Here is a 12,280-nt window from a genome sequence, read left to right as displayed (position 1 = left end):
ACTGAATGCCCCACTAACAACATCCTGGGGAGGGTTACCATTGACCAGAAATTGAATTGGACTAGCCATATAAATACTGTGGCTGCAAGAGCAGGTCAGAGGCTAGGAATCCTGCAGCGAGTAACTCACCTCCTGACTCCCCAAAGCCTGTCCACCGTCTACATGGTACAAGTCAGGCGTGTGATGGAATACTCCCCACTTGCCTGGATGAGTGCAGCTCCCACAACTCTCAAGCTTGACACCGTCCAGGACAAAGCAGCCTGCTTGATTGGCACCACATCCACAAACATTCACTTTCTCCACCACCAATGCACAATAGCAACAGTGTGTACCATCTACAAGATGCACTGCAGGAATTCACCAAGGCTCCTTAGACAGCACCTTCCAAACCCTTGATCACTACCATCTAGAAGGACAAGGGCAGCAGATAGATGGGAACACCGCCACCTGGAAGTTCCCCTCCAAGTCACTCACCATCCTGACTTGGAAATATATTGCCTTTCCTTCACTGTCACTGGGGCAAAATCCTGGAACTCCCTTCTGAACAGCACTGTGGGTGTACCTACACCACATGAGTACACTGGTTCAAGAAAGCAACTCACCACCAACTTCTCAAAGGCAACAAATGCTGGCCCAGCCAGCAAAGCCCACATCCCGTGATTGCATAAAAAAAAAGTCATATCTTCAAAAAAAAAAATCACATGAGGATGTGGGTTTTGCTCATCCCTAATTGCCTGAGAAGCTGGTGATCAGCCACCTCCTTATATCAATGCAGTCCATGTGGCACAGGTACAACCCCAGCGCTGTTCGGGAGTACTAAGATTTTGACCCAGCGACAGTAAAGGGACAACGATATAGTTCCAAGTCAGGATGGTGAGTGGCTTGGAGGGGAACTTGCAGGTGGTGGTGTTCCCATGCATCTGCTGTCCTTGTTCTTCAAGGTGGTAGGGATTGCAGGTTTGCAAGGTTCTGTCGAAGGAGCCTTGATGAATTGCTGCATTGCACCTTGTACATGGTACACACTGCTGCCCCTATGCATCAGTGGTGGAGGGAGTGAATGTTTAAGGTGGATGGGGTGCCAATAAAGCAGGTTGCTTTGCTGAAGCTGCACTCATCCAGAGAAGTGCCAAGTATTCCATCACATTCCTGACTCGTGACTTGTAGGTGGTCGTCAGGAGGTGAGTTGCTCGCTGCAGAATTCCCAGCCTCTGACTTGCTCATGTTGTCACAGTATTTGTATGGCTAGTCCAGTTCAGTTTCTGATCAATGTTAACCTCCGGGATGTTGATAGTGGGGAATTCATCGATGGCAATGCCATTGAATGTCAAGGGGAGATGGTTAGGTTCTTGCCTGTTGAAGATGGTAATTGGCTGCCACTCGTGTGGCGCGAATGTTACTTGCCACTTATTAGCCCAAGCCTCAATTTTGCCTAGGTTGTGCCGCATATAGACACAGACTGCTTCAGTATCTGAGGAGTTGTGAATGGTGCTGGATATTGTGCAATCATCAATGAACATCCTGAATGGGCCGTGGCTTGTTCTGGAGCACAAGTCTTCAGTACTACTGCTGGAATGTTGTCAGGTACCAGAGACTTTGCAGTAACCAGATTCTTCAGCTGTTTCTTGATGTGGAGTGAATAACATTGGCTGAAGACTGGTATCCATGATACAGGGGACCTCAGGAGAAGGCAGAGATAGATCATCCATTTGGCATATCTGGCTGAAGATGGTGAAAAATGCTTCAGCCTTGTTGTGCTGGGTTCCCCCATCACTAGGGATGGGGATATTTGTGGATCCTCCTCCCCAGGTTAGTTGTCTAATTGTCCATCACCATTCAGGACTGGATGTGGCAGGACTGCAGAGCTTTGATCTGATTGTTGGTTGTGGAATTGCTTATCGCATACTGCTTCTACCACAAGTAGTCCTGTGTTGTATACTTTTTGGAATGCCTGGTGTTGCTCCTGGCATGCTCTCCTAGACTCTACATTGCAGCAGGGCTGAACTTCCAGCTTGATGGTAATGGTAGAGTTGAGGATAGGCCAGGCCATGAGGTTACATATTGTGGTTTAATACAATTCTGCTGCTGCTGATAGTCCACAGTACCTCATGGATGCCTTGTTTTGAGTTGCCAGATTTGTTCCAAGTCTATACCATTTAGCATGTGGTGCCACACATCATGATGGAGGGTATTCTGAATGTGAAGAAGAGTTTTATGTCTTCACAAGGACCACGTGGTGGTCTCTTTTACCAATGCTGTCATGGAAAGATGCATGTGCGACAAGTCAGTTGGTGGAGGACGAGTAGGTTTCTCCCTCTGTTGGTTCCCTTACTATCTGCTGCAGGCCTTGTCTAGCAGATATGTTCTGTAGGACTCAGCCAACTCAGTCAGTAGTGGTACTACTGAGGCATTCTTTGTGGGGGACATTGATGCCCCCACCCAGAGTACATTCTGTACCATTGTCACCCTCATGTTGAACACTAAATGGAAGGAGTACTGATCCATCAGCTGAGCAGAGTTGGGTTGGGGGTGGCGGGGGTGGGCAGGTAGGTGGTAATGAGCAGATTTCCTTGCCCATGTTTGACCTAATACCACGAGAATTCATGGGGTCTGGAATCAATGTTGAGGATTCCCAGGATAACTCCCTCTCGATTGTATACCATTGTGCCACAACCCCTGGTGGTTCTGTCTTGCTGGTGGGACAGGAAATACCCAGGGATGGTGGTGGTGGTGTTGGGACATTGTCTGTAAGATATGATTCAGAGAGTGTAACTATGTCAGGCTGTTGCTTCATTAGTCTGTGGGACAGCTCTCCCAATTTTGGCACAAACCCTAGATGTTAGTAAGGAGGACTTTGCAGGGTCGACAGGGCTGGCCTGTGCACTGTTGTTTCTGGTGCTTAGGTCGATGTTGGGTGGTTTCATTCCTTTTTGACTTTGTAGCTGTTTGGTCCAACTGAATGGCTTGCTGGGACATTTCAGAGGGTGTTTAAGTGTCAACCACGTTGGTGTGGTCGGGAGTTACATTAGACAGATTTTTGATAGGGAGTTGAGGGTTATGGGAGACAGGCAGCAAAGCAGAGTTAAGGCCATAATCATATCAGCTATGATCTTACTGAATGGCAGTGCAGGGTCAATGGGCTGCATGGCCTTCTGCTACTTCTTATGATCTTAGCATTAATTACAAAGGCATTACTTACACTGTTTTGCGTGCGCTATTTTGAGCAGATATAGCAGTTGTACACACTTGCACACTTCAGCTCTTCAACAGCACAGGTGAAATTGACCAGAATACTATCTCCCTCCCATTTAGATTAGGTTGTGTTTATTTGTGCCACAACATGAGGGAGAGGACTTCCTGCATATACACAGATGCAGTGTCAGTGTCAGGTTGTTTAAAGTGAGAAATGTATATAAGTGTAGCTCTGCTCTTGCTGAGTTTTGCATTTTTTTGCAAGCTAGAGTCTTATAACTCTCTCCTTGACAACAAAATCAGTCAATGGAAAAAAATTGCAACTATTCAGACATCAACCATTTTAACAGTCGGCTTCCTGTAATGGCAAAAATGCTTGCTGAGGGAGGAAACATCTCAGTAGTTTGGGTGAGGGTCAGTCTTGGAAACCAAAACTGCACGCTTTTAACTGGAGTTTCTCCACTGGTAAAAATCAATAAAAAGTATTTTGAATAAAATACTTAAGAAAAAAAAAATCATGACTCAGTGTGGGGCTCTAGACAATGACCCTGGGATGAAGAGTCCCATTACCTCTGAGATGAGCTAACCAGGCTGTGTAGGCACTCCCTGCACCAAGCTTTTCCAACTTGGGTGACAGCTCCACAAGTGACCCCTCTTAAGGAGGCAACACGCATAATTTAGACATACATATATTTTTAAAATATTTCTAAATGTTAGACTCTACACAGATTGGCTTTAATACAAAACTTTTAAAACTTTTGTCCCCCCAACCTCATGTCTCAGTAATTATGATTCTACCAGGTATTAACACTGACACTTCGGAGGGTTTTTAAACTCCACTGATGCTACTGCTGCTGACTGGAAAGGCGTTGGGAACAACTGCGCATGTGCCGGCTGCTGCAGTGCGGGCCGAACTCACACATGTAACCATTCCTGACGCCTTGCTGGTCAGTGGCAGGAGTTACATGGTTTAGGTTACTAGGACGTTTAGAGCAGGATTTTCTGTTTGGGGTTGGGACCCTGACGCCGAGATCAATTATGGATGCCCAACTCTGCACAGTGTTGGGAATAGTCACCCGACAATGATTTTTGCAGGATCGGCCAATAAAGATGGCGTGCGGGTTCCTGAGGCAGAGTTGTGAATAGGAAGCTCTCTAGCAAAGATAAGTCGGCAGGCCCACTGGCCAAGGTATGAGCTGCTGATTATTACAAAAAGAGAGATGGGGCTGCAAGATGCAAGTGCCAGTTGAAGACCAGGCAACAAAGCTTAAGTTAAAGATGTCCACAGCTGCCTGACTGTGATCATGGAGGGGCCATTTCATCCTGGATCCAGCCTTCTCGAAACTGGCAAGGAGACGGGATAGTGCCAGCAAACTGGTATGCTGGCAGGAAATTCCCAGCCCACTTGCCTCCAGTCCCACCCTCATTGGGCCTCAAAAATCCTTCCCTTCAGAGTGAGAAGTGCAGAGATGGGGGATGAAAAGTCCCTCCCCGCTTCTTAAAAATTCCTTGTTTATGCCAGGCACTGCAATAGTTGACACCCAAGCAATTGCTATAAATGGTGGGAACTGTATAAGTGGAAAAATCTTAGTTATCAAACTGAAAGAAGTTCTACATTTTAGTGAAAATTAATTCCCATTCTTTCTTAATGTCCTTCAAAAACATACATTTCCTTTTAGCTTCTCAAATAAGATGGGGATTAGCTTCTGCCGCAAGGGAATTGGTTGGCATCAGAGAACAAGCAGCTGATAGAGCCAATATGATGCTTTATCCACTTCTGGTTATGATGAAAGGTAGCAGTGGTGCCAGTACCTCAAATATCAGTACTAAAACAATGAAATAGGGTGATTAAAGCCCATCTTAAAAAATGCAAATATTCACAATGGCTGAAGATGCAATGCTCAAGATATCCTTTGAAAAACATGAAAGATAGACTAATAGTCAACAACTTATTCTGGCATATGCGTATTGTTAAAATGGTCTGTCAACCAAAAGCAATTACTGGTCTTCTACAATGCATCAGTAATTTCAAATCTGTGCTGAGCTGAGTTAGATGGAACTGGGTACAACAAATAGTTGAATCAAAAGTTTCAATTATTGTTTATAATCTGGATGAAGACACTGTTTATCAATCTATCAGATGATATTGGAGCAACTGAAGAACCCCAAGATGAAATTGGATTGTGAATAATGCTGGAGGAGATTGAGAACCTTAGAGGAATCCAACACCTTTTGTCTGGCCACTCAAGTCAGTGTGCTGGCAAATCTTTCCTAGAATGCTACTGAGAGGCAACACTATATCTGAACCAGTTTCATTTTCTGTCTAGAAGCTAGAGTTCTCTAGAACCTTCAGCCTCTGAGTTTGGAAGACTGAATTTTGTGCTTCTTGTCTATATAGTAAACTTTTAGAAGGCAAAATGGCTACATTGACTTTGAAGTGATTATTGCATTTCTTGACCCTGCATCATATCAAAAGACATTGCATGGAGGTATTGTGGTTACTAACTAGTGGGAAGAGTCCATAACATGTGATATCCCAAGTTGAAACCAGAAATGGAAATGCAAGTTCATCTAACAAGAATTGACGCAATTGTTGAACTAACGCCGAGATACAAAACATAGAAGTGTGTACAGTATTGACAAATTGACAATTTTACATTGGCTAATCTTAAATTTTACTTAGCTTTCATCTAAAATATTTTAGACTTCAAAAAATTTTAATAGGAATAAGTAGTGAAGTACAATTTGCAGAACTGCACTACTTTACCATGTAGAAAATAAATGGAAGTGGGGAAAGAAAACCTTAATTCCCTTTCATATGCATAGGTAACAGATCTGACTGTTGTCAACAATGTAGATTTAAAAAAAACACTAATGATGCAGTCCAGAAAAATGCTTTACTTACAAAGTATGAGGCAACCCAAATAGCAATAGATGTACAAGAGGAAATTACCTAGCTCTTCTGAGACGAGTCATCTCTCGTGTACCCCACAACAAAGAATGGTTGCAAGTCTTAATTGTGTGAGGAGGTGGAAACAACAACAACTTATATTTATTCAGCACCTTTAACATCATAAAACACCCCAAGGTCCATAGGAGCATTATAAAGCACAATTTGACACTGTGCCACAGTCATATTCAGGCAAATGATCAAAAGCTTGGTTAAAAAGGTAGCTTTTAAGGAGCATCTTAAAGGAGGAAAGAGAGGTCGAAAGATGGAGAGGTTTAGAGAATGAATTCCAGTGCTTAGGGTCTTGAAAGCATAGCCATCAATGGTGGAGCAATTAAAATTAGGGATGCTAAAAGGCTAGAATAAGAAAAGCATAGATATCTCAGAGGTTGTGAGGCTGGAAGAGATTAGAGATAAGGAGGAGTGAAGCCACAGAGGAATTTTAAAAACAAGGATGAGAAATTTCGAAATATTAACTCTGTTTCTCTCTCCACAGATGCTGTCAGGCCTGCTGAGTTTTTCCAGCATTTTCTGTTCTTAATTTTATATGAGAAATTTAAAATCTAGGCATCACTTAACTGGGAGACAATGTACGTTAGCAAACACAGGGAATGGGTGAACAAGATTTGGTGCAAATAAGGGCATGGGCTGCAGTTTGGAACAAATAGAAATCACAGTAATTAAACATTTAAACAGAATAAAGGGAGTGAGAATGAATGAACATGAATGGGTTTAGTTGACTCATCTTTTAGCTTCAGTTTCTGATTGTAATATCTCACTAAGAGACATGGTTCCCATTGATTGCTATCCAAGATACTTCCATAAATGGCCTTTTGATTCTGTGATATTGTCAGTGCTTCAAATTAACAGTAATTTTGTTCGCTACGAGGAGAGAAGAAAAGAAAAATGTGGAACAACAGTACCGTGTAGGGGAAGGGGAGCAGGAGGAAAAAAATCAGCACAGTCATACATTTTGGGGGGAAGAGCAAACTGGACAGGTTGTAAAAATCACAGGATAGAGAATTAGGCAGAAAAACTATAATAATAATAGAGCAGAGAAATGCAGAAGCCTCGATAAGAATCAAGATCAACATTTGTTTCCAGTGACTTGGGCAGCTCAATGGATAATAAGGTACAGTTTTCTGCATGTCCTACTGCTATACCATTATTTTCTGTAAATGCAAAACTTTCAGCTATTTTTAAATGTGCAAAGACCAATGAGTCCTCTTAGTGCTAAGTTCTTTCAGGCTGAACTGATAAAACTCCAGAATGGATGTTATAGAAAGTTTCTTCTGTAAACAATGTTTTCATTTTCTGTGCATTCAAAATTGCTGTCAGCTGCAAGGTTTCCACATTTACAGACCTGTACTGAAGGACAGCTTTTTGTTTGGATTAATAAAGAAAACATCGTTCAACCACCTTTACCATAATTTGGTCTGCTGTGCCAAAGAATATCATAAAAAGATAGCAGATAATCAATAGAGTTGTAAACAATTTTTTTGCTTGATGATCAGTTAAAGAGAAATACTTGCACAAAAACAGTAAAACAAATGAAATTTGCTATTCCTTCATTTTCAACACAAAAAAATCAGCGAACAACCAACCTCTTTTTGGGGGTCCTTGTGGGCTTCCAAAGTCCTTATGATAGTGAGTTCTGCATAATTTTTGAATCTTTCTGGCTGGTGTTTTAAAATCTCTTTTAAAACTCGCAGTGCCAATGCTCTGATTGTATGCTGTAATGCCAAGAAAAAGAAAGTCAAAGCTAACAAATTTCTCATTATATAAACTTTGAAGACAATTGCACAAAGGTGAACAGGAAGAAAGTTTTCAGAATGTGAAGTCCCGTCCAACGGCAAAAACTTACCCCCACCCGACTTCCCGCCTCAACCCCCCCTCCCCGACCCATTATGGTTATTTGAAGGACAGGATATGTTCTAGGTATATGCCATTCTCCTAAGAGGGTTAGGATGAATCAAAAGAGGAAAAAATCCAAAATATCTCAACATATGTTCACATCAGGCTCAATCAGCTGATATGTGTTCTCAAGGCAATGCACACAGTGATAACATGCATGTGATTGATACATTTTAAAAAAAAGTCAGCACCAAGACAAGGAGGTTTAATCCATGAAATTCTAGTAACTTACTTATGGCAGTTCAACTGCTTCTTGAATAACCTCAAAGTTTCTGCTTATTATCATGGTTGGTAGATTATTCCAAACATTTATCACTATGAATAACATTTGTCCTAATACTGAGCTAAAGTTGCTTTCTACAAATTTCCATTCTGTTTTCTGGTCCTATTTTCTCAGCACTTAGTAATACTAGGATTGGTCTTTTTGGGTTTGTTTTAACTATGCCATTTAATATGTTGTATATTTCTATGAGGCCACTCTGAACCATCTTTTGATTTGAGTGCAAAATCTAATCTTTTGTAACATATGTTTTCAAGAAGAAGTTTCTATTTTCAAGAAGGAGTTAGATATAGCTCTTGGAGCGAAAGGGATCAAAGGGTATGGGGAGAAAGCAGGAGCAGGCTATTGAGTTGGATGGTCAGCCATGATCATAATGAATGGTGGAGCAGGCTCAAAGGGCCGAATGGCCTACTCCTGCTCCTATTTTCTATGTTTCATAGGTCTTCCATGTTAAATTTGGCAACAGATTGCTATCTTTTCTGTACACACCCCACTTCTATTCCCCTGATGTGACTAAAACTGAACACTGTGGCTCTGATTTTGTGGTCATTAACTTAACAAATGCAGACTTGCATTCTATTGTGCTAACCTTCTGCTGGCTCTTTTAAAAAAAATCCTTCACCACACTTTCTGGATAGTGCAACGGCTATTAGTTCGGATCAGTGGTAGTACTCACACCTCTGAGTCAGAAAGTCATGAGCTCAAGGACTGAAGCACACAACATAAACTCACATTTAAATCCTGTAATTGGGGAGTGAGACATGAAACCGAAGCCCCCTACACCTATTCAGGTGGACATAAAAGATCCTATGGAAATATTCAAAGAAAGAGGAGTTCTCCCAGTTCTGTTTAACATTTATTGTCCTTAGAATCATATAGCACAGAAGGCAGTCATTCAGCCCAGTGTGCCTATTCTGGCTCTTTTTAAGAACTACCTAGCTAGTCCCAGTTCCATGTTCTTTCCCTATTGCCATACAAATTGTTCCTTTCCAAGAGTATAAGCAATTCCCTTCTGAAAGGTGCTATTGAATCTGCTTCCACCACCCTTTCAAACAGTGCATTCCAGATCATAACAACTTGCAGTATTAAAAAAAGTCACTTCCCTTCTGGCTCTTTTGCTAGTTACCTTAAATTAGTGTCTTCTGGTTACCAATCCTCCTGCCAGTCGAAACTGTTTGTTCATATTTATTTGATTAAAGCCCCTCTTAACTTTGAAAACTTCCATTTAAGTTCCATCCAACCATCTCTGCTCTAAAGAGAATGAGCTAGATTTAATGGCCATGGCAGTGAGCCCATCCACCACTGGAGAGCCAGTGGCAACCCCACCACAGCCATTCCCAAGTACCCTGATGCGACATAAAGCTAATCAGGCGGCTTCCTGGTTTTCACTGGAGTTCCCAGGGCCTAAGTGATGAATGTTTCACCTCAGAGCTGCTGGTTAATCAGAGGATGGCAGCTTTTCAGTATTAGCAGCGCCATCGGAAATTGTGGCCACTGCTAGTATTGCAGGGGGCCCAGGAAGAGCAGCATTGTTGGAGGCACTGTAACACAGGTAAGCGAGTGGACCACTGGGCCCAATCAGCTAGGCTCCAGTGAGGGAGGGGAGGCTTGTCATTTTGGGTGGAGGGGGGTGGGGTGGTATCTTCCCATGGGGGTGGCCCATGTTGCCAGTAGCTCCCTCCACTGGGCACAGGGTGCTCACACAGGAGGGACATTCTCACCTTCCGGGCCGCAAGCAGGCCTATTAGGGTATATGGTGGCCTGCCCAAATGGCGTGGTCCCCACTCTCCTGGAATAATATGGCAGCAGGCTGAGGACCTTAAGTGTCCCTTAATTAGTAGTGTCACAGGGATCAATGCTGGGGCCTCAATCTGTATCAGTGACTTGGATGAAGGGATCGAATGTATGGTAGCTAAATTTGCTGATGACACCAAGATAGGTAGGAAAGTAAGTTGTCAAGGGGAGGTGAAAAGGCTACAGGGGGATATAGATAGGTTAAGCGGATGGGCAAAAAATCGGCAGATGGGCTATAAAGTGGGGAAATATGAACTTGTCCGCTTTGGCAGTAAGACTGGAAAAGCAGTATACTATTTAAATGGTGAGAGATTGCAGAACTCAGTGGTACAGAAAGATCTGGGTGTCCTGGTACATGAATTTCAAAAGGTTAGTATGCAGGTACAGCAAGTGAATAGGAAGGCAAATGGAACACTGGCGTTTATTGCAAGGGGAATGGAATACCAAAGTAGAGAAGTTTTACTGCAGCTGCCTTGGTGAGACCATGCCTGGAGTACTGAGAACAGTTTTGGTCTCTTTATTTGAAAAAGGATAAAGTTGGATTAGAAGCAGTTCGGAGAAGGTTCACTTGATTCATTCCTGGAGTGAAGAGCTTATCTTATCAATAAAGGTTGAACAGGTGAAGCATTTATCCGCTGGAGTTCAGAAAACACATTAGATTGTGAGGGTACTTGTTAGGATGGGTACTGGGAAGCTGTTTCCTCTTGTGGGAAAGACTCAAACTAGGGGCAGAGTTCAAAAATAAAAGGTTTCCCTTTTAAGGCAGAGGAGAAATTCTCTCTCTGAGGGCCATCAGTTTGTGGAATTCTCTTCCCCAGAAAGCAGCAGAAGCTGGGTCATTGAATTTATTCAAAGCTGAGTTAAATAGATTTCTGATAGACAAAGGAGTCAAGGGTTATAGGGGGCAGACAGGAAAGGGCAGTTGATATCGCAATCGGATCAGCCACAATCTTATCAAATAGCGAGCAGGCTTGAAGGGCCGAAGGGCCACTCCTGCTCCTAAGTAACTTTGTTCCTATTAATTGGCCACTTAAGGGCTTCAATTGGCCTAGGGGAAGACTTTACAGGGGAAGAGTTGGAAAGGGAACAGGTTCTCCATCCAGCGACTAGGAGGTGTCAGCTGTGGCTCAGTTCATAGTACCCTCGCCTTTGAATCAGAGAGTTGTGGGTTCATGTCCCACTCCCAGAAACCAAGAACTGTGATTGTACTCGAAAAGAGTTGCAATCTGTGACTGTTAATAACTCGAAAGAGTATCCAGCGACTAGGCGTCCAATTAAATGGCCCTTTGCCTCCCAGCCTGCTCCCGGGGTGCATTAAATTCTGCCCAATAGTTCTAGCTTCTCCAGTCTGTACACAAAAATGAAGTCCCTCGATCTGGTACCATTTTAGTAAATTTCCTCCACACTCTTCCCCAAGGTCTTGATACCCTTCATAAAATGTAGTGCGCAGAACTGAACACAACACTCCAGCTGAGGACTAACCTTGTGATTTGTAAAGATTTAGCATAAATCCTTGCTTTCGTATTCTATGCCTCTATTTATAAAACTATTTTCACTGAATATCAAGCAATTTGATATAGATAGGTTAAGTGGATCCTGAGGATATAAAAGGTGCTGGATAAATGCAAGCTCTTTCTTTTCTTCCAATGACTTCTACTGACTCACATAGCACATAAATGAAGACATTGGCATCTTATATGGTGAAATTACTTAAGCACTTGTATGGCTAATAATATGTCACTTAAATTAACCCAGTACTAACTGGTTGACTGCCCAAATGGAAATGTGATGACAGAATTTTAATACGCAAAAATTACATTTAAAAGCAAACTTTTAAAATATTCTTTATGCTGAAGTAAGGTAGTGAAATCAAAAAACCCAAGGGGAGCTCAAGATGCATTTGGCTCCTTAACAAGGGTTAAATGTTGAAGGGTCCAGCTTTTTTATGAATGCCCATTTTTCCTTTTTTTTTCTTATGATTGAATGGAATCCGTCTATCATTAATCTCTGGTCCCTCTCAAAGTATTCCTGTGGTAATTCAATTACTTTCATTATGTCATGCACAATGTGCTGGCAAAGTTCTACTTTGCCTTGGTAGCATTGAATTTGAAGGAGTGAAACAGATTCCTGGCTATGTCTCTGCCAGAAAGCAA

At 42.5% G+C, this 12,280-nt stretch overlaps 1 protein-coding gene across 14 annotated transcripts in view; it reads right to left on the bottom strand.

Annotated features, from left to right (window-relative positions):
* clasp2 (cytoplasmic linker associated protein 2) overlaps positions 1–12,280 on the bottom strand; it is a 570,512-nt gene that overhangs the window by 22,116 nt on the left and 536,116 nt on the right. For all 14 annotated transcript variants that reach the window (XM_078540120.1, XM_078540106.1, XM_078540107.1 and 11 more), the window contains one exon: positions 7,744–7,872. In XM_078540120.1, coding sequence (XP_078396246.1) covers positions 7,744–7,872 — 129 coding nt within the window. The remainder of the gene's footprint in view (positions 1–7,743; positions 7,873–12,280) is intronic.

The sequence above is a fragment of the Cetorhinus maximus genome, chromosome 4 (assembly GCF_964194155.1).
Source record: "Cetorhinus maximus chromosome 4, sCetMax3.hap1.1, whole genome shotgun sequence".
Classification (NCBI taxonomy): Eukaryota; Metazoa; Chordata; class Chondrichthyes; order Lamniformes; family Cetorhinidae; genus Cetorhinus; species Cetorhinus maximus.
Note: the sequence above shows the minus strand (reverse complement) of the source record. Positions and strands in the feature narration are given on the sequence as shown.